Genomic DNA, 23,897 nt, shown 5'->3' with positions numbered 1-23,897 from the left:
ATAGCCATGTTTATTCATATGAACAAATAGCAACACTCAACTACATTTGATGAGCATATCTACTATGTGATGGGACTTTTCAGGCACTGGGGAAATAGCGGTAAACAAGACAAAACTCTCCTGCAGCTTAAATTTTAGTGGAGAGAGGAAGGCAATAAACACACTAACAACTCAAACTCAGAAGAAGAAAGTGTCCTGAAGACAGGATGGTGGGATAAAGAGTGACTGAGGATGTGGCAAGTGGGTGGGTGGATGCATCATTTTCTATAGACTTATCTAAGAAGCCCTACCTAAGGAAGTAACATTTAGATTGAGATATGAATGATGAGAAGGAGCCAGCAAAGAAGTAAGAGTAAGAACATTCTATGCAGGGGAATAGCAAGAACAAAGGCCCATAAATGTGTTTAAAGAACATAAAGAAGCCAGTGAGACTGACACACAGTGCACAATGACGTAGGGAGTGACAGGAGAGGAGTCTGGAGAGAGAGGAAGATCCTGAAGGACCTTGATTGATGATATGGATTCTGGCTTATTCTAACTGCGGTGGGAAACCATTGGAGAGTTAAAAGAGGGAGTGTACTATGCTATGAGCAAATAGATGAGTGCTACCTAATTTCGGTACTCATTGTTAACTCATTGTTCTTACTGGTAACAACGCAGCCATTTTGGACCATTCCGTTGTGCAAATAGTCATTGAGAATCTGTGATGGGGAAAAGACTGAACTGCAGGAGAATGAGGACTAATATGACAGTCTGACTTTTAGGAGCTTATGGTTTTTTGTGGGGAGGAGGAGGCAGAACAGGAAGTTATGTTTGTATGTGTGACGTAGTATTGGTTGCGGGGAGAGGATAATTGAAAACCTGAATATAAGGTAGGGTAAGAAAAGTGCTAGGTGAGAAAAACTGTCCTTGGAGTTCAAAGGAGGGAGAGACTGCATTTTTTTGAGACCGGAATGCAGGACTTAACAGAGCTGATTCAAATAATCTCTAATCATGCATAAGGTTTTGAGAGTTGGGGGAGTGGGGATGGCCAGCAGGAACAGCAGGATTCCTGAACCAGGGAGGCAGAGAAAACTATTATCTCTGTCTTAAATCAGAAGAGAATAAAGAAAAAGCCCAGATGTAGATATTAGACCCATACTCCAATACCTGTATTCTAAAAGAATTCCATGGCTTATAAGATCAAAATTTCTGCTGCCATAATGGTTGAAGTATCTTTGGGTCTTTGTAGTTAGCCTCTAAGTCCTATCCATCAAAAAAGCCCTGTCCCTCACTTCTGTTATTGGTTTGCTTGTCCTCTAAGTTAAGGGATAGAGATTTTTTTGGATAACTACTGCACTGTTTGCCCTACCCAAACCAGTGAGGAAGCTTAAGTTCAAGGGAATGTTTAAGGATAGCACCACCAACACCCAAATAAGTTGTATGTAAATTCAGTCTTACCACTTGTCCTTTCACGGGGTCATAAAATCTCTGCAGAAGTTGGACAGAAGTGCTTTTCCCACAGCCACTGCTCCCAACAAATGCTACTGTCTTCCCTTTTTCAATAATCAGGGATAAGCCACGAAGGATGAGAACATCTGGGCGACACGGATAGAAGAAGGAGACTTCTCGAAATTCTATATTCCCTTCACATGTGTCCTATAAAAGACAGTTGGCATTGTTTAGAAGGATGACTTAGAAAGGTTGTAACACATTATAACACACTGGCTGAGTGCTTTCTGAAATCTGTGTGTTTCCACAACCACTTTAATTTTAAACCATTGTATTCTTTTCTGTAGAGCTGCTAACTGCACATTGGTTTCTGTCACTTTTGTTTTGATTTTTATATCAGTAATTCTTCTGGTCTTTACTACTGGACTTCACCAAGTTCCTAAAAAGCACTGGTTTCCTTCAGCCTCACTACCTACACACAATCCAATCTGCAGTTTAGCTGTTTGACTAGCTCCTCTGAATAAATACATCATTTTTTAAAAATTTAATTTGTGCTTTATAGACCTTTATTACTAAATTAAGAATAGCTGGGGTCCTCATAAACTGTATGCATAAATGTTATTTTTGTAAGTTGGACCATGTCTTAGAGTTAATAAACATTACATTTTGAATTCAGAATTATCTTTGTTTTCAGTTGATCATTATTTGGCAGTGACACTTGCCTAAAAGTTTATTTTTCTCTCTATGCTTCAATCTCTTAAGTGTTTGACAACTTATAAACAAATACTTAACATACACCAGGGATGTTTATAAAAGACTTCCCAGAACTATCGCTAAATGATGATTAACTTCCCTTCATATATTTGGTTCATAAGATTTTAGGTTATTTTGAACTTCATGTTTGCCCTCAATCAATTGCATTTTAATTAATTTAGTCAGGATTAACAGTCATGCTCAGCATATTCTGAGCCCAGCATACAGGTAGGAGGCAAGGGTAGGTGGAGGGGAGGAGCACCAAAAAATGTCTGACAATAATATTATTCTGTTGTCAAAGGAATGAAATGTTAACATGTGGTTAAGAGTTCTAGAATTAGAAAAAAATATCTGGAAGGATATACACCAAAACGTTAAGCGTAGTAGTAGCTTATTTTCAGTTTATTCAAACTTTCTGTTTTGCCCCCTACAGCATATGAATATTATTTGTGCAAAAAAGGTTAAAAGAAAAAACCCAGAATACTGCAGAATAATGGAGAGTGCAATTATTTCTCTGTATGCTCTGGTACCTTTGGGAAAGGCATAGAGAGATGTTTTAGACTTCTGGACTTGAACACATTTTAAAATTTATTCTTAACTATTTTAAACATTTTATTATGGAAGATTTCAAACATCTATAAAAGTAGAGAGAATAATGTAATAGGTTGCCACATGCCTATCTCCCAGCTTCAATGATTATCAATATTTGCCAATTTTGTTTTACCAGACTTTAACTTTTAAAAGCATAGGGAGTGATATTTAGAAGTATTTGTATATTAAATAAAATGAAAATTAAATAAGTTAATTTTATAGTCTTTATAAGAAACATTTTCATAGTCTATGTCGTGTATATAGTTCTATGAGGACATTTATCAGTGAGACTCTCAATCCTACTACCGTAACGTTTAGAAAGAAATGAGTAGCAATATTATTATACATGTAAATTGCAAGACTAAAAAAGTTTCCTATACCCTTTACTTTCTAAAGAAAAAGTATGAAATCTTATTTTGACCATATCTTTGAGCATTCTATTTTGAGAGTTTCAAGATCTTTTTATTTTTGTCACTAACAACTGGCATTCTTTTTAATAATTATGCAGTTCTAGTGATAGTGTTTTAAGCTGTCATACATATACATCTTTTAAAATTCTAGAGCAAAATAATTTGAAACGCAAAATTTCTTTTAAGTATACCTAATGGCTATTTTTACTTTTAAATTGAAAATGTCTAGAAAGGTCTTAAAATTGAATATATATTTAATGTACAAGACTACAATTGAGAGGCTTGTTTTGAAATTATATAATCTCCCTATTATTTTCCTTTTAATATTCATAGTCCTTTAGAGTTTGTGGCTAAATATGTACATGAATTTAATAAATATAGTTCCTTCTTTTTCCTGTTCTGTTTGCCGATATATTTCCAATGAAAAATGGCATCTGAAGCAGCAGGGCACTGTTTACTTTGCATATATTATCAGAGAAAAAACCGAATAAACCCTAATGCAAATCTTCACCCAAGATTAAAACTTTTGTCATCCAAATAAAATTAAATATATAAATCAATCTTTTGTTCAAGAACATTCTCATGGCATCAGGCAAATAAATAAACTAGAAGCATATGTTTTTTAATATAAAATACGTATATTTTAGTAGTAGAGGTGAAAATTTCATTAAGACAAGACCCCCTATCTCCCTTGGTAGCCATTACAATTATTTTATCCAAGCTTTTAATTCTTTATAGCACTATCTTTTGCAAAGTTATCAAATAATGACTCCATTTAAGTCTCTCTTTAGAGACCATGCATACGGACAATTAATAATAAATGGACATTTAAAATCATAGTTGTGCTTACTGTTTCTTTCCCTTCTTGACTATAGCTGTCTATAGTTGGTTTCTTTTCCAACAAAGCAAACAGATGTGCAGCCCCAGATTTGGCTCTCGAATATTCAGGTGCCAAAACAAATGTTTCTCCAATGGCCATAGCTCCGTATGCAATTGCAGTAAAAACTCTATCAAAAGATAAAGCATTTGAATCTAGTTAGGTACATTTTCAAACAATGGAGCTCTAAAATTAAAGGAAAAACCAGGCACAGGAATATAATCTTTTGGCTTAGACAGCACCTCTAACGCTGAATGCCTAACAACGATATCTCTTTTGCAATTTTCTACCACACAGTGATTATCCTTTGCTCTGTACACAAAAATAACCTTTGGAGCTCAGGTAATCTTAAAAATTTCTTTTCCAATTAGGGACATAGATCAAAGGCCCTAACTAGTGAATATAAATGTTCTTAGCCACCTTGATATAAGGCTCACTTGCTTAGAGATTTGACAGAGAATTCAACTGATAAGAGGAAGAATGAGTCTCCAGTAGTGAGATCTGAATTTACACAGTTGATATGAATTTTTTTTTCTTTTTTTGCATATAATGTAGTTAGAACAAATAATTGATGCCAGATGATTGGTTATCTCTCTGAAGTGCTACATGATGTAAAGAGAGAAAAGCACAGAGATTGTCCCTTGTTAAGGTCCTCAAAACAAAATTTGACTAAAATACACTTTAGCAGGACTAGAAGAAGAGCTTTGATCTTTTAAGTTTGCTATAGATTATGATCTGTTTCAAAACATGTTAATTATAAAATGGTAAGTATGCAAATGATGTTTGGAAGCATACAGAATATTCACAGAAATGTGGCATATCACGTGGCCATGGCTAAGTATTTTTCTCTCATTTGATTTTTCATTTTAGACAGGAAAACATTTTACTGGAATGAAAAATAATGCATCTCAGTAGCAGAACAAAAGGTATAATTCACCTAAGACTGGACAAGCTTCACTGGCAATATTTAAACACTAGGCAGTAAAAGGACATCACAGAACCCAGTTGCTTGTTTGCTGTGCTGGATCACAGCAAGATAAACATGTCTGGTCTCCTTGTGAATCTCTCTGGAGGTGGAACCTACCAATGGGTGGATGTTGATGCAATCTCTTCAGTGACCTAGACCTCAGATCATGAATCGTGTTGTCTTTACAAAGGTTAAATACAGTGTAAAATATAAAAACAACCAGTTTACTGGCAAGCCTCATGCTAAATTTATTGTAGCCACTAGTTCTCTGATGTTAAGGCATTCTAAGTACTAATACAGAAATTGTTTAATGTGAAAATACCATTCAAAATACTTAATACTCAGCTATAAATATCAGAAGTGGTTATTGAGCTAAGGTAACACATTAGAGTTGTTGTTTTTTTTTTTTAATGGAAGGAAAAAATCAGACTTAACCCTCAGACTGATTCAAGAGTCAGCAGGTGAGATGGGAAGATAATTGGATTACAAGTGAGGAGACCTGGATCCTTGACCCACAAGGATCCTGGACCCACAAGCTTCCCAGAACAACTGAGAAAATACCTTCTTCCTCTGATTTGAGATGTGCCAAAATATCTACCTGCCTAAAATCTCCACCATTAAAAGTCAGTTTAAGCATTAGGCATAAATGTACAGAGGCTAATGTCTTTGTTAGGTCACTCTTAAAATGGAAATTTACCAAGAAGGCCTTCCATTTAGAATTTGGTCTGTGAGAAGTTAGATGTGTGAGATGAGCTCCAGGTATCTGCATTTTTAACAAGCTCCTTGATTGGTGAGTTGCAAAACCACTGATTTAGAGAATGGCACATTCTTTTTACTTAAGGAGGTTTCTAGTTGGAAGGAGTTTTCTTTGTAAACCTCTTCCATTCAGTTAGTTGATTAGATAGAAAACTGTCTAGTCACCCTAGACTCCAGAAAGCACATGGTCTTCTAGGCCAGGTATAATTTAGTGTGCCAAAGAGACACTTGTGACACATTCATGGTAGCTGGGGGCCACATTGGGTCTCTAAGAAGGCTGGAGACTTTGGTGTTGAAGGCAAATCTCATCTATTCACATTTTGTACAACCCTGTATCCATATTTTGCAGAAACTCTCTCCTTTGTCTATACTATAAAAGTATGAGCATCCCTACTTTGTCTGTAGTCTGGTTGAATGAAACTCAAATAACAAGTGATACTAGTGGCCCTAGCTCAGATAGATCCCTGTTTCTCCCTTCCTTCAGGGAACTGGGAAATACCAATGTGATACTGTTCATTAATCATGGTTCTGATGTTAATAGTCTTCCATATGCTATGACAGCTAAAATGTTTATGTCTCCAGAAATGACCCTTTTTAATGAATTTCATGAAAAGAAATTCAGGAAGTACCTAGGCCAGTAGGAGGAGGAATTTTTGTACTGGGGCCTTTTAATTCTCCTATATTTTAGGGTCATAAAATAACATTAAGCACGTTATTTGTTCCATTTATGTCAAGAATCAGCCCAGCTCTGGATATTCAAATGTTTGGAAAACTACACAAGAATTTTTAAAAAAATAATTTTACAGAAAGAGTCTATGAAACTTTGTCTACAGAATTCGTAAAATAATGATTATAATGATAATAATAGAAAAAATTGTCCACTAAGCAAAGCTTCTGACATCTTGAATCATGAACTTGAATCTGTGCTCTCCTACTTGCTGGTTAAGTGACTTTGGGCAAGGTAGGTAACCTCCTTGAGTCTTACTTAATTTTCCCCATCTATAAAATGGGAATCATAATATTTCATAGGGTAGTTGAAAGGATTAAGCAGATAATGTACAAAAAATCCTTCATACTGAATAAGGATTCAATCAAGGTTTGGTGTTACAGTGATTATCATATGAAACAGAATAGTTGGCAGTCTTGAGAGGTCCCTTTCAAGAAACATCCTATCTGATGTCACTTGCAGGCAAGATAGTGATTAGCATGATTCTGAGTTTGTATCATTCTTTTTCTTCTTTCTTTCTTTCTTTTTTTGCTGAGGAAGATTCACCCTGAGCTAACATCTGTGCAAATCTTCCTCTATTTTTTTGTATGTGGGTCATCACCACAGCATGGCTGATGAGTGGTATAGGTCCATGCCGGGGTTCTGAACCTGTGAAGCCCAGGACACTGAAGCAGAGCACATCAAACTTAACCACTACACCATGGGGCTAGCCCCTGTATCATTGTTTAACTGAGAAAAGTCTTTGCTTAGTTTTAACCTAAACAAATCTCAGTATGTAGAAGTAGACTCCCAATTACAAACATCCTATTTTTTTTTTTTTTAAAGATTTTTTTTTATTTTTTCCTTTTTCTCCCCAAAGCCCCCCGGTACATAGTTGTGTATTCTTCGTTGTGGGTTCTTCTAGTTGTGGCATGTGGGACGCTGCCTCAGCGTGGTCTGATGAGCAGTGCCATGTCCGCGCCCAGGATTCGAACTAACGAAACACTGGGCCGCCTGCAGCGGAGCGCGCGAACTTAACCACTCAGCCACGGGGCCAGCCCCACAAACATCCTATTTTTATATAAATAGTTATCTTTGACTTAGACCTGGTCCTTCTGCCAAAGCACCTGGTGTTATGTGTATGCATGTAGAAGGGAAGAAAAATAGGAGAATCCATGAAAAACAGGAGTAGAATCTGTAAAAAGTAGAATCTGGAAGCACATTTTTAGGAATGACTGGACTGCCTAACCATGCATCACTCCAAATTTCCCCCTTTATTTTTGATTCAGTCATTCATTCAGTAAATATTTATTGTGTGCCTACTATGTGCCAAGCTCTTGTTTTTGGCTCTAGGGAAATGTCAGTAACCAAAAGAGGCCAAGTCCTGCCTTTGCTGAGCTTACAGTCTATGCACTCAGTAAATAAGGAAATAAAAAAGATAATGTCATATAGTGGTAAGTGCCATACACAAAATGAAACATGGTAATGGGATAGAGAGTGATGAGGAGGAGGGATAAGGGGACTACTTTCAGCCATCAGCAGAAGTCTCTCTGAGGAGTGGACTTAAGAGGAGAGGCCTGGATAGTGAGAAAGAGGCAGTCTGGCAAAGAGGTGGAGAATGATCATTCCAGGCAGAGGGAAGAGAAAATGCAAAGGCACTGAGATGGGAATTCCAGCAACAGAAATGGCAAGTGTGGGGCTGATGTGCAGTTCACAAAAAAGACATTGGTGGATGAGGTTGGAAAGGGAGGCAGAGATGTGATTGTGCGGGGCTTTCAGGTCAGAGTAAGGAACTTGGCTTTATTCAAATTTCAATGGGAAATCATGACAATATTTTAATAAATTGATGGAATTAGATTTGTGTTTTAAAAGAGCAGTGTAGCTGCTGTGTGGAGAATGTATTATAGGGAAGCAAGAGGGGACACAGGGACATTAGTGAGCAAGTTGCTGCTGTAGTCCAATCAAGACAGGCAAGGAGGTAAGGAGGAAGGTAAGATGCGTAGAGATGGTGAGAAGTATTTTGGAGTTAGAGCTGTCAGGACCGGATGCTGTATGTTGTGGGTGAAGGCAAGAGAAGCAACAAGGATGACTCTTAGATTTTTGGGCTGAGCAAATGCATGAACGGTGGTGCTGTTTACTAAGATGGAGAAGTCTTGGGGAAGAGGAACTTTGGTGAGGAAAAAACCTCATGTTCTATTTTGGATACATTAAGGTATTATTAGACATCCAAGTGGAGCTGTCCAGTAGGTAGCTGGATAAGCGTGTGATGTTCAGGGGCAGGGTCAGAATTGAAAATACACAGAAAGGAGTCATCAGGACACAGGTGATATTCAAAAGCATCAGACTGGATAAAATCGCCAACGAGTGTGTAGATGAAGAGCTCTGAGAGTGCTAAAGCTCTCCAACATGTGGAGGCCCGGCAGAAAAATGGAAGCCAGTAAAGGAAACAAAGAAGGAGGGCCAATAACAAATGAAAAAAGCCTAGGGAAGAAAATGTTTCAGGAAGGAGACTGTCAAATGTTGCTGAGAGATCAAGTTAGGTGAGATGGGAGAACTGAGCACTGGATGGCTGTATGGGTGGGTGAGATGGAGGCCAGTGGTGACCTTGACAACGAGTCTTTCTAGTGGCATGGTGGGAACCAAGGCTTGACTGAAATGAGTTTAAGGGAGACTGTAAATGAGAAGGTGCACAGACAAAATAGGCAACTCTGGAATTTGTTTTGCTGCAAAGGAGAGCAGAGTGATTGGAAGTAGGTAGAAGGGGACTTAGGGTCATGGGAGAGATTTCTTTCTTTTTCTTAAGACAGGTGATTATAAAGCAAAGAAATAGTAGTAACAGAGAAACTAATGTGAAGAGATGATTGCAGGAACCCATCGTAGACAGGGATGGTTAATTCTTTCACAGAAATGTCAGGCATGGTGAACTACGTGGTAGCCTGGTGAGTTTGGTGATGGAAAGATGAGGTGGTTCTCTCTTGATTGCTTTGTTATACCACCTTCAAGTAAAACCATTAGAAATTAATTTGAATTACAATTGCTTTTAAAAATGAAAATTCTTCTGTGAGAATTGATAAAATCACCACACACCCTACACTAGTATGAATATATTTAATTGACTTGCTTTCTACTAATACCAAAGACCAGTTATACAGAAGGAATGGGACCCTGGGGATTTAAAGACAGCTGCAGAAAGTATAGAGCAACTATGAGGAAAATATGTTCTGTTTCAAACAACTGGCTTGCAAACAAACTTTTGAAATACAATCAACTTTTAAGCTGTGATTGCCTGCATTATATTAGAACCAAGGGAGAAACTTGCTAAGTTAGTGCAGGCCAGTGAGCTGAATTAATTAATTTAGGTGATTCTACATTTAGCTTCTTGTTAATCTATCTATGTAAATTAGTCTATGTAATTACAATGAAGCCCAAGGCTAAATGTCAGAATTGTGGCTTATATGTTCACACAGGCAAAACTGCATACTGTTTTAGAGGGTAGGAGAACACTAGAAGGGAGCCTACAATTTCTGTTGAAATCTTAAATACAGAAATTCCATTTCACCAGGAAATCTGTTTCCAGGAAACTGCTAAGTGCCCTTATCGTCAAGTAAGATTCAGGAATACGGGGTTGGTAAACTATGGACAGTTTTCTTCTGAGTGCCTAGCAAAGAAAGTTCCTGGGAACTCAGTTAATGTTTGATAAATAAATAAACAATCACATGAATAGAAACTAAAAATTATTCCAAGGTATTCTGAAATTATTTGCTTCAAATGACTTTTGGTCACTTCCTCAAATTAAATATATCCTCAAAGTACAAATATGTGCCACCAATGAAGATATTCAGAAGAATGTGCCTGAGACTTGGGAGGCAAATCCCAAAGAAGAGTCCTCAAAATGTTTTGCCAAATGTACCAAGATTACACCTTGGTACAGGTGTAGTCTCACAAGTCATTATTTTGAAGAGGTTGATCTTTGCTTTGATGTGTATGTTTTGGTGGGCTTGTTAAAAAACATAACGTTACTTTTTGAAGTCAAATATTGTATGGATTTCTCTAGCTCTAAACATTTAGCAGAGACATTTCTGATATAGATTAGCAACATTTTGGCATCTTAGGGAGGCTTAGGAGGCTCAGAATTAACACTCAAAAATTAATTTGTCTAATTTCAGAAGTTGAATTTAGGTGTTCCTATAAAGTAAAGAAATTTATAACTATGTGAACAGAATTCCAAAATAGAAGCTCCAACAAATGCTTTGGGAGGAGGTACGATCCTCCTCCCGTTGGGATGCCACGATCAACTCCAAATGTGACTTTTCTGAAGGGAAATACTCATTTATATGTGTTTCTTTTGGAATATTTGCTTAGCAAAGAACTCAACCTCACTGATTTATAGTCAAACTTGATAAGGCCATTTCCACCGTGGGAGTTCCAGGAAGCCTCACAAATTCCAGAAGGCATATTTTACCCTCCATTCCCACATTCTAGTAAACTGCAGCAGGGAGCACTTCATTTGGGAGTTTAACTCAGATTATGTGTATTTATCAGTTAGAGTCCACTTATAGATAATAAATAATAAAAAAATATATTTAGAAATTATCCCAGCATGTCTTTTCCACATATGTGATTTAAATGATAATGCACTATAAACTAGACATCTTTCTGGTTAAAGTACATGGTCCATTTACAGGGTATATATATTTGCATAACTTACATGAACATGCCCTCTGGGGTCATTCGTCCAGCTTGAATTAAATAGACTCCAAATCGAAACCCTGTTGCATAGGCAAAATACACAAAGGCATGGCTGAATGCATAGCAGCTTCCAATGATCTGTGCTTTCTTCAAGGTATTTCTGAAATGCACAAAATTTACCAAATAATGGGGCATGAGGCATAGCAAGGTCATTTTAATAAATGTAGAGTAATGACTATAGAATACTAGGCATGTTATCATTTAGGGGATATACATTTTTCTAAGAATTAAAGAGAAAGTGATTTTTTTTTAACTACTAGAGAATTATTACAGAGAAAACAGAAAATATAATGATCTTCTCTATAGCTATATACTCTAGTTCAGTGTAACAAAGTTGCCCCTATCAAATGTACTTTCAAATTAATGGACAAGGTCTGTGAAAGGAGAGCTAAAGAAAGAGTTAAAGAGATTTGGTTTAGAAATATTTAGAAATATTTCTATTGTAATCTTGCAGTAAGAGAATAAATAGCGGAAATTAAAGGACAGTACCAACTATAAGCATGAGTGCAAAAGAGTACAAAGCTCTCTCTCTGATAAAGTAATACATAGAGTATCACTAAGTACATGTGATAAGGAGGGCTAGTTTAAAATTAAAAGGAATGATCATATTTATTTTGTATATATTCGTTTTAAAATGTGAACTATTTTAGAGAGTCAATATGAAGGGCTGAGAAATCTTATCTTCTTTCGTGAATATGTTATTTCCTCAATCTTGTTTCAGAAAAATAAAGAAAAATGTGCACATTTAGTAATAGTTCATGGCAATATGGGAGGACCTAAAATATATATTCTAACTGTGCTTGCTCTTGATTTCTCTTCTAGTCTCCTCTTGGTGAAATCATACGAGAAATTATGCTATGCCGCTACTAGGAAAGATTCCAGAGCAAATAAACTGGCAGGCTAACCACTGGAGTCATCCAGGAGTACTGCCTCTAGTGGAACAAACTACAGTTAACGGAGTCAGTAGGAATCTACAATCACCTGTGCTGAGTCTGAAGCGTCTCCTCATATGTTTGCTCAAAGGCTTTTTCTCTTGTTAATGACACTATAGTACGTATGTTCTCCACAGCTTCGGTTGCTATCTTATAAAATAGGACAATAAAATAGAGAAATAAAGTTAGTAATGGTTAAACTTCTCCTGGCTGTGAATTCCAGTCACTTACATCAGAGATATATTATTAGTACAAGTCAATAAGTTTTTCTGATGAGTTTTCTTAGCTTCCTTTTTTCTTTCCCAATAATAAGATAGAAAAATAAGATTTCAAGATAACAGGTTCAACGGAAATTTCCTTTGAAAAAATTTAGCCCCCTTCAAGTTTTCACTGAATTTTTATTTAAACTAGTTCCATAGGCAGAGGGATCAAATATTAGTGAGCATTATGTTCAAATGCAATTATGCAAAGGCCCTGTCCTATGAATTATGAGATAATTCAAGAAGAAGACAGCAGAGATAACCAAATAAATAATTATTTTATTCTAGCACAGAAATGCAAATAGCAACCAAAAGGACTTAGGAAGATTGCAATAAAACAACATGGAGTGTGGTGATAGAATTCTGTATGAGATATAGCCATTTCTCATTTTGATGTCTGTGAACTTAAAAATATATTTAATTCAAATATAATTAATGCTTCTCCATATTTATCCAGTTTTCAAAAAGAAGGAGTAATCACACGGAACTCAAAATGGAGGAGACTTTTGGCTTAGAATAACTTCGTGGACATGAGAACACGTGTTGACTTGAAAGAGAAACTTCCTGCTTTCACATTCTGTTTCCAGACTGGCAGAGTGGACTGTAGCACAGAGGAAGACCTAGGTGGATACCTAGTGTTATTGGAAGGAGAATTCGGGTTACAGGAGAGAACTAGATTTCTGGACTGTGAGCAGGACCTCTGGAATTCTGCTCTCAATTTTGATGTTGCATTGTTCTAAATTCTCATTAATTCAAACTAAACTCAAAAAAACCTCCATTTGTAACATATTCTGTCGTATGCAAGGAAAATGGATAAGAATGCTGAAAGCTTGAGAAAAAAAGAAATGAACAAAAAAATATTGTGATCACAATGGAGAAAGGAGTAATATTACTACAGAACCTTAGAAAATAGTTTTTTTTTTTTTCACCAATATGGCCATTTTAAGTCTGAAAAGTAAAACATTTGATGATTTGTCCAAATCTACACAGGCAACTGAAGAGGGACCAATATGTTTATGGGTCCATATTTTAAGTTTCAGTATTTGGTAAAATGACTGATTAAAAGCTACTGGGAAAGGCACATACTGCCTATTTGACTGGAGTTACTGATTGTATAGCCTGAGGTCACTCTAATAATACAAAAGGAAAAGTCAAAGGGTACATATACAACTAGAGTTTATGACATAAAAATTAAGATGAGTAAAATATAATAATTAGGGCCCCATTAATTTAGAAGTTGTGATAATTTGCACACGGGCAGGGCTAAACAACTTTTCACTGTCCCTGAGGCGAATGTATGTTAAGTAGTTTAGTCTGTACTGCCCAAGCAGACATTCCTAGGGTGATTATCTAGTGCAAGAAAGGTGGAAAGGTCCAAGGGTCACGAAAACCAGATTTTGATGAGTCATGTGCTTGGCACCCCTATTCACAAATATTAATGCTATTTATAATGTGTCAACTGCGATAGATCATAAATGATACTAAAATCATTTTTATATTAAGAGAATGTTCACCAATGTGATAATGGGGTTGGATGGCCAAGAGAAGATTCAGCCTTTACATGATATTAACTTCCTAAGGGCTGTCATGAGAAACAGGCTTTGGACCTCTACCAAGATGAAAGCTAAGAAGAGCAGGATAGAAGGCCAAGAAAAAAAAAGAAAAAAAAGGGACTGCTTGCCCTCTAAGGCTATCCAAGGACAGGCGCTGGGAAAATAATGCATTGCCAGTGGAGGGTAGAAGATGGATGAATCTTGACAGGGAGGATGTACAGGGAATTCCTCCTCTGGGTTTGGGTGAGTGGTTGGATCAAATGACATTTCTCTCAGTTCTTAGAAGCTATGATACTGCAATACTAATGTTTCCATAAATCTCTAATACGATGATTATTTTTATGAATATGATTGGTACTGAGAAGCTTAAATATGTCAAGGCACTTTCCAAGTAATTAAATAAATCGTTCATTTTGGTCAGTATAAAAAGGGTCCTTGTCTCTAAAACCTTGCTTTAGGCACTATCATTATCAGTGCATTGCCTTGTATTCAGTATCTATTATATTTCCTCTTTATTTTGAAAAATAAAATACTCAGAATTGTTCAAGAAAATTTTATTATTCAATAATCAGAGAATGGGAATCACAATGTTAGCAAATTCTCCCATGACATAATAACAGTAATAATGGCTGACATTAAGTGCTTACTGTCTTCCAGACACTATTCTAAGTGTTTTGCATAGAATAATGCTAAACGTTTTCTGTAATGCTCAAAAAATCTGTAAGTGGATAATACTATTATTCCCACTTTACAGAGGAAGAAATTGAAGTCTAGAAAGGTTGACATAACTTGCTCATATCATACATTCTTTTAGTGACAGAATTTGGATTCTAATTCAGCTAATTTGTCCCTAGAATCCATGCTCTAAATCATGCACTGCATTGCGATAACATATTTACATTCCTTCCTAAACTGGTTTATATGCCTTTCAATACATATACGCCACTTTACAAATTCCTGAGAAAGGAAGTTAACATATCATAAAGACGGGAGCTCTGATTGTTTTTCTCTTAAAACGTTATGATGGTAACAACAGGCTTTATTTTACCTTTCCAGCACGCTTAAGTTCTTGCTTATCCTTGTTGGCAAATCCAGTCATTGCTGCGGTTTCAATCATTCCTGTCAGAGCAAGTACTGGAGCAATACTCAGAATCAAGAGTGTCATCTCCCATCCATATATGAAGGAAATGATAACTGACAGTCCCATGTTAGTTGCATTTTGTGTTAAGACACCAACCCTTGAGCCTGTTGCCTATAATCAGACATATTTTGGAAAAAAAGTCAGTTAATTTTAAATTTACAAGAATTGCTATTATAGTATCTTGCAAACCAAGGTAGGCTTTCTTTTTTAAGGATTTCTGCTTAGATTTTTATGTTGAGTTTATACTTAGAGATTAAATAATACCCATATTTTAAAAATGCTCTGTACTAAGGAGTAAATATGCTTTGTCTACCTTATGTTCGATATTGTCCTTTGATATGTCCCTATCATTCTTTAAATATGTCCTTGCTTTCTTTCTTTCTTTTTTTTTTTTGAGGAAGATTAGCCCTGAGCTAACTACTGCCAATCCTCCTCTTTTTGCTGAGGGAGACTGGCCCTGAGCTAATAACCATGCCCATCTTCCTCTACTTTATATGTGGGACGCCTACCACAGCATGGCGTTTGCCAAGCGGAGCCATGTCTGCACCCGGGATCCGAACCTGCGAACCCTGGGCCACCGAGAAACGGAATGTGCGAACTTAACTGCTGCGCCACTGGGCTGGTCCCTGTCCTTACTTTCTGACACAAAAAGGTTTTTTAGATCCTACCTCTGGAATCTGTCATTTCTCCAAGGAGTCCTGGTTCCTTTGGGTGGAGAATGTTATTTAGAAGTCAATATATGGTGCTAGCTGTGCTCATTATTAGTGGAATGTCAGTGGACAGAACTGGGGAATGTGTGTGTGTGTACAGATGCAAGCACACATTGAAATCTATATTTATTTCTCTATTTATATTTCTTGAAATCCATGAGTTCACATCAATACCTCCTATTCCAATCCAACACTACAAGGTTATTTCCAGCCTTCTTCCAATATTTGTTATCCCCTTCTTCAACAGTGAGAACCTGGCTCCCAGCTTCCTTAACAGATTTATGTGATCAATCTCTCTGTATGTAACCAATCTGCTATCATGGTCCTTGCCTCTCCCCTGCATGGATGCCCTCCTCACTCTGTTCTGGCCCAGCTTTTACATACCAGGCTGCCGCCACACATGGATGCCCAACTCACCACATGTGGGCTCCAAAACTCAGCCTTGCCCCTTCTCCCTACACTGATGGAAGGCTGGCACTCAGCCACTATACCCTAGTAGCGTTGGACTGAATGATTGAGGATATTCATTAAAGTGTATACTTTAGACATGATATCTTGCATTCCTTTTTCTGCACTTTATAACTTGTTTTCACTGAGCAAAGTTCTAAGGAAGCAATATCAAGATAAAAAAGGAGTTAGAAATACCATGATATAAGGTAACAAAAGAAATTTGGAAACAATATTAAAATAAGTAGAAATATCTTTATAATAATATCTATTATTCTAGATATACAATAATACATAATAATATAATATCTGTTTTAAAAGAACTTCATGTCTTATAAATCAACTTTCAGTGGGACATGTTATAGGTAATAAACTGAAATGTTAATTCCCTTGGTGCTGGGATGAAAGAATGAGACCCCTATTTATCTAGAAACACAGATATAACCAACTAAAATATCAATTCTCATTTTAAAGCATATATTTTGTTCTGACTATGAAAACATGACAATTAGAAAAAGTTTAGATAATGTTAAAATTTACATCCTTCCCGACATAAATACATACACACATTCAGATTAAGATTATAGCGTGTATGTAGCTTCGTATCGTGCTTTCATCCCTTCGCATTATATTGCAAGCTTTTTCTTGAGTCATTAAATAATCTTCAGAAAACATTGATTGCTTCCAATTTTTCACTATAAAAAATAAAAATGTAACGAAAATCTTTATGCAAAATTTTTGTGCTCATCTTTTACTTCTTAATGTTAAATTCCTAGACTGGAGTTGTATATTAAAGGGTATATACTCATAATTCTTGATATTCTCAAATTGCTTCTCTAAAAGATTATATCAATTTTCACTAAAGTACCCCCAAATTAGTATAGTCATTGAAATAACAACAATAAAAAGCCCTCTCTCCCCCCAGGGCTCTGCCTTATTTCTAAAAAACTTGTGGCTTCAGTTTCAAGACTGCATATGGCAATTATCTGTTATTTCCCAATTTCTCACTAAACTATCAAAGAAAACTCCAAAAAAGTAAAAACAAATAACAACAGCAAACACAAAACAAAGTACCAGACGCTGAAAACTAAGACAGATAACCTATTTTAAGTGTCTTAGGGTATTACACACGAACTCTAAGACCTATGAGGCTGAAATAGAAATATCATTTGGTACATAATGCTGACTTACACCCTGACTTGAAAGATGATGAGGAGATAAACGATGCTGTATATTATAGGCTGAATTGTGTCGTTCTCCCCAACCCCATCACCCCATTCATATGTTGAGGTCCTGACTTCCAATTCCTCAGAATGTGACTATATTTGGAGATGAGGTCTTTAAAGAAGTAATTAAGTTAAAATGAGGTCTTTAGGGTGGGCCCTACTCCAATATGACTGCTGTCCTTATAAGAAAAGGAAATTTGGATGTAGACATACTCACACAGAGGAAAGACCATATGAGGACACAACAAGAAGACAGCTATTACAAGTCAAGGAGAGGGGACTCAGAATGAAACCAATCCTGCTGACACCTTAATCTTGGACTTCTAATCTCCAGAAGTGTGAGGAAATAAATTCCTGTTTCAAGCTATCCAGTCTGTGGTAGTTTGTTATGGCAGCCCTAGAAAACTAATGCACTCTACTTGCTCCTCTCCTCCCACCCCCGCCATGAGTTTCAGAGTTATACAGAGCACATATCTGGATGGAGAGGCTATGGAACTTAAGCACTTGACTGTTGGAGGCCCCCAGCCCACCATATCACATTAACTACTGAATGCTCCTACAGCTGCATAAAACATACATACATTTTGCTATGAAATAGTTGGAAGTGTTTTTTAAAATTACAAATCAAGTTCTGTTAATAAGATATTCACTGTTCTTTTAATATAAAATTTATCTAAATATTACTAAGAAGTGACTTGCCATCCATTACTTGATAGGTTATGTTTTGTAGGCCTTTATACAATTATTAATTTCTTCTGTTTAGTTTCTTTTCATATTTTGAAGGCAACAACTTTTCTTTTTTCAGATCTCAGCTCTTGGCACTATATATCTATATTGTCAAAAGTATAAAACATATCTAGTAGGCAGTTATTCTTTTCTGTTTGGGTATTTCCTATTAGGTGGCCATAATATAATTCCTTTTCTCACTGTCTTCCTCTGTTTTTATCGTATTTACTTAAAAAAATTACAATTTTTGACAATAAATCAAAAGAAAGTAAAGAAAGCAGTAGAAAATAGAAAAAGTAAAGACAGAAAGACTGCGTAGGATTGTAGTTTTATATATAAGGTTATGCATTGTGTTAGAGAAAGAGGTAGAGAGACTTAACAGAGCCAAACTAGATGAACATTTGAGAGTCACTTAAAATTAGCCTAAGGATCACGCATATCAACCTCATTTCTAAAAACATCCATGTGTAAAGTTGGCAAACTTTTGATGAGACAGTCTTATATTTGAGCTTTTTGTTTGGGACATAAGAACTTTCTACAAAGTGACTTGCACTTGCATATCCTTGCTTATTCAATAAGCTTGGGTATCTACTCTTGTACTAATCTGTTGCCTGGAAATAAGATTGTTTACCTTTCTATATTGAATTTTAGTTTAAGCTACCAGAAACTTATTGAAATATTCAGTCAATGATGACAAGGACAGGCCACAAACACTGCCTTTTGGTGATAGTAGAGAATAAGAAAGATCTGAATATACTTTTCTTGTTCCAGGAAGCATTAACAGAAAATAACAGACATTTGGCCATGAAAGATACTATGAGAACTGAAGGAAAATGGAAAATGGTCTTAAAGACCTAGATGAATAGTGTACTTCTGGAAAGAATTTAGAACTGGAATCAGAGGAAATTTAATTAAGCTTCCTTAGATTCTTTAGCAACACGCACAAAGAAAAAGTTTTTCTTTGAAATTAAGAGCAAAAAGTAATGATTAAATAATTCTTCAGATAACAATTACTTATGGAGTATCTACTGTGTCTAAGGTACTATGCTAAATGTGGAAAATACAACTTTGATAAGAAAATTACAGCATACAAAAAGGAATGACTAGCATAAGAAAATAAATAGAAGGAAACAGTATGCAATTATAGAAATAAAATTCCATATGGTAGGATTTCTGCTTCTGGCTAACATGGAGTAACAGGGAATGGATTCATCCTCTCACTTGAAACAAACAAAAAAATAGACAAAATACATGAACCAATGGTTTTCAAGATACTGGACCTAAGGCAACCAAAGGCAGAGATAGGAAACAAACAAGGTGAGCCCTATGATTGCCCCAGTTTACCCCTTGAAAGAGTTTACAGGCTGCAGATTAGGGAGGGTGAACTGAGACAGAGACTAACAGACTCGCTAAGTTGAGAAGCTAAAACTGAGAGGGGGCAGCCCCGTGGCCGTGGCCGAGTGGTTAAGTTTGTGTGCTCTGCTTCGGTGGCCCAGGGTTTCGCTGGTTTGGATCCTGGGTGCGGACATGGCACAGTTCGTCAGGCCATGTTGAGGTGGCGTCCCATATGCCACAACCAGAAGGACCCACAACTAAAATATACAACTATGTACTGGGGGGATTTGGGGAGAAAAAGAAAAAAAAGAAAAAAAGAAGATTGGCAACAGTTGTTAGCTCAGGTGCCAATCTTTAAGGAAAAAAAAAAAAAGCTGAGAGTCTTGGAGAATCCAAAGAAGCTGGAGTTTGCAGCACAGAACACCAGAGAGGAGAGAGGTAAACAGGAAGAGAAATCTGGATGTCTGCAGAGTCCTCCTTGAGTATTCAGGCGAGCAGTACATGTGTGAGGGCTAGGAATAGTGCCTGGTGACATCAGCCAGACTGGAAAACCTCATGATTCACAGGGCACTGGATAGAGTACGTAGAAGGGTCTTGCTTTGGTAGTAGGCTCCAGTCCTGCCTAATAAACCTTAAAATCAGGACCCAAAAGGATAAAAAGTCCCTAGGTAACTTTACTGCAAAACAAGAATATTTATAGAAATAAAAAAATATCCAGCACCGCAAAATGTTAAATTCACAATGTATGGTATCCAGTCAAAAATTACCAAGTATGTAAAAAAGCCCCAAAATAGGACCCATAATGAGCATAAAAATCAATCAGTTGAAAATGACCCAGAACTGACACAAATGTTAGACTTAGCAGACAATGACATTAAAAGTTATTACCATTATATAACATACTCAAAAACTTAAGAGATAAGGAAGATATAAAAAAGACCCACATTAAAATTCTACAAATGAAAGTTTCAGTGTCCACAAATAAAGTTTCATTGGAACACAGTCATGCCTTTTGGTTTACCCATTGTCTATGGCTGTCTTAGTCCGTATAATGATGGAGTTGAGTAGTTGCTAAAGAAACCAAATGTGTCACTCTCCTCACTTAGTTGCTGTTCAGTGCTACAAATCTGTGATGTGATTATAATTTGATAGCATGTTGAGTGACATATGTATTGTTATACTGTGACATTTTATCCTAGTTTTAAAAATTACCACTGCATATCCATCATCTAAAAACAAAAAAGGAAGAGAAAAGTGGACTTTGAATGTCCTGCTTTTAAGGTACAGTGGACTGTGGATTACTTTAGGTTCTAAGTAGATGCCTCACTCAGTGTTGTGTCTATTATGCCATGACATTATATAGTACTAAAATATATAAAATAGGTTGACATTACCAGACTAAGCATTCACCACACTATTCCTAATTCACAGGAAAGCAACATTCAGAAAAATTCGAAAATTTAAATGGAATATCTCAGCAGAATTTTTTCATAAAACTAAAAAGTGAAAATGAGACAAACTAAAGTAAATTTCTGAGTGGCTCATTTATTAACTAAGCAAAGAAAGTCATTTATGGATAGTGAGTTAACTAAATCATGTTTGCTTGCAAGCAGTGGAAGACGTGCTCAGAGAGCATAAACTTATATCAGATGATTAACCTTTTGGTGAGAACAGCTGCTCAAAAAGTTGAGAACACTGACAGCAACATCAACAGTGGATTAAAAACCAAGGTAGATTATTTTGAGTAGTTTCCCTGGCTCTTTATGGGTTGACATATGTTACTGATATTGATCAATTGTTGGCTTTTTGAAGAGCCAATGCTGAGTGTGAAGTGACTGAAAAGTTAGCTGTTATGAATAGTCTGTGTGGAACAACTACAGGTGAGCATATTTTCAAAGAAGTTGAGAAAAACTAGGTCAGTATAACCTGAAGTGGAATCTGCTAAGATATATTACAACCTATGATGGCACAAAAAAAGGCTTAGTTGAACAAATTTACAAAGTTTGTGAAAATGTAAGGTGTTTAAAGCCTAACTTATTCATTGTATTAATCATCAGCAAGTATTCTGTGGAAAATAACTGAATTTATCACACATTATTGGACTATTATGGTCAATGGTGAAGTTTATTTGCTCTTATAGACTTAACTATCTTTATTTTTATTTTTGTTAAAAATGGAAGCTGAAAATCTTGACTTGCCTTATCACACAACAGTTTGAGGGTTTAGCAGTGATAAAGTTTCACTGCAACATTTTGAGTTCAAGTCTGAGTTTGAAATTTTTCTTTACAAGAACCATCTTTCACCACGATGGCTTTGGATATTAGCTTTTGCTGTAGACTTGATAATGTTTCTTAATGAATTAAACCTAAAATTGTAAGGCAAAATAGCAATTATATGCCAACTTTATACTGTGGAAAAGTCATTTCAATGATTACTAACATTGTTTGAAACACAAGTAATGTCAAGCTGTTTTATACACTTCCCATGTCAAAAGTTAAATCAAGAAATAAGGTCAGGGAGGGGCCAGCCCCATGGCCAAGTGGTTAAGTTTGCACGCTCCGCTTCTGCAGCCCAGGGTTTGAATCCTGGGCGCAGACATGGCACTGCTCATCAGGCCATGCTGAGGCGGCATCCCACATACTACAACTAGAAGGACCCATGACTAAAAATACACAACTATGTACTGGGGGGCTTTGGGAGAAAAAGGAAAAATAAAGGCTTAAAAAAAAAATAAGAGAGAAAGTCAGGGAGCTGGCCCCCTGGCCGACTGGTTAAGTTCACGTGCTCCACTTCGGCAGCCTGAGGTTCACTGGTTCGGATCCTAGGCACGGACCAACACACCACTGGGTCAAGCCATGCTGTGATGACATCCCACACAGAAGAACTAGAATGACTTACAACTAGGATATACAACTATGTACTGGGGCTGTGGGGAGGGGAAAAAAGGAAAGAGAAAGATTGGCAACAAATGTTAGCTCAGGGCCAATCTACATCACCAAAAGAAAAAAAAGCATACCATAAAAAAAAAGACAAGGTCAACATTGCCCAGTTAAAGATATTCTAGTTTGACCTAATCAATTAATTAGGCTCTTGGAGTTAATCAATGAATTTTATGATTTCTTGGAGAAATATAATTATAGTTTTGATGAGAAGAATTCCTAGAACTAACATTGTGTCTTTCAGTGGTATATCAAGTGTACACTGTGGCGTCAATAACACATTTTCTTGTGGCAAAAATGAGGTAAGACTTTGGTTGATGAAAAGGGGTTGCTAAAATATACAGAGACAATACCTAGTAATTTTGTGGAATCTAGTCTCCCAAAGAATCTACTAAAATGGCTTTATACCTTTAATAAAACTACATATTACGGAGAAAATAGTCTGTTGACAGATGTACTGGCAATAAGCCATTACCTTGGGCTGAAACAATAGCAGTTAAATTGGTTTTATTCAATCAACTATTTCAGGAATTATGTTATCCTATGAGTTTATTTCACTAACATGTTTTTCTCATGACTCTCAAAGTATCAGAGCTTCTAAAAATGGCCAGAGGCATATGTTTTCAGTCATTAGTAAAGGTTTCAAAATGATATTTATTGTTATTAAGGAGCTATTTTATGAACATACGCCCTAACATATTTGATAAAATAAAATGTAACTGAAATTACATGAAGAAGAAACTGAGATGGAATATGTCTTACTTAAGTTGATATAATAGGAAATATAATCCTGAATTATTATTTCCTGATGAATCTCTAGCGTGGTTGTGAGAAAAGAAAGAGCGAACAAATAAGATTGGTAAATAAGTCTTACTATTGAAAGAGCATCCATTAAAGTTAGATATGAATCTACCTGTATATGGCAAAGCAACGGTTTATGTGAATTACATGCTAGTAGACACAATCTCACTCTTGAATCCTTCTTTGGCTGTTTTGCTTTTTAAATTCAGCAACTTTACAATCTCCCATCAGTATTCCCACTATTTATTCTTTAGCTACTACTTCTCATTCAATGAAAATAATTCGACTTGGCCAGAATTATTATGAGAACATTTTCTAATTGCAACAAAAAAGTTTCAAGTGATCAAATGGTATTAGTCAGATGCTTATAAGGAATCAGGTTGACAAATATTCTCATTAATTTCTCTTGATGAGAGACAACACCATTTATTAGAAACAGTTGAATGTAAGGAGAGCAATGTTGGTCTTTCAGTACTAATTTGTTCTTTTTGGCTGACGAAAACACTTGATAAAAGAGAAGATGTCTCACATATAAAATACAGCTGCTAGTAAGAATGCCTATTTTACTGGATTTTTAAAAGATCTGA

At 36.2% G+C, this 23,897-nt stretch overlaps 1 protein-coding gene across 1 annotated transcript in view; it reads right to left on the bottom strand.

Moving 5' to 3' along the window:
• ABCB5 (ATP binding cassette subfamily B member 5) overlaps window positions 1–23,897 on the bottom strand; it is a 116,532-nt gene that overhangs the window by 12,701 nt on the left and 79,934 nt on the right. Inside the window, exons 20-24 of the mRNA XM_014830636.3 lie at window positions 15,034–15,237; window positions 12,222–12,322; window positions 11,200–11,340; window positions 4,036–4,192; window positions 1,441–1,638 (exon numbers count right to left, since the gene is read on the bottom strand). Coding sequence (XP_014686122.1) covers window positions 1,441–1,638; window positions 4,036–4,192; window positions 11,200–11,340; window positions 12,222–12,322; window positions 15,034–15,237 — 801 coding nt within the window. The remainder of the gene's footprint in view (window positions 1–1,440; window positions 1,639–4,035; window positions 4,193–11,199; window positions 11,341–12,221; window positions 12,323–15,033; window positions 15,238–23,897) is intronic.

This window comes from Equus asinus, chromosome 1, assembly GCF_041296235.1.
Source record: "Equus asinus isolate D_3611 breed Donkey chromosome 1, EquAss-T2T_v2, whole genome shotgun sequence".
NCBI lineage: Eukaryota > Metazoa > Chordata > Mammalia > Perissodactyla > Equidae > Equus > Equus asinus.
Note: the sequence above shows the minus strand (reverse complement) of the source record. Positions and strands in the feature narration are given on the sequence as shown.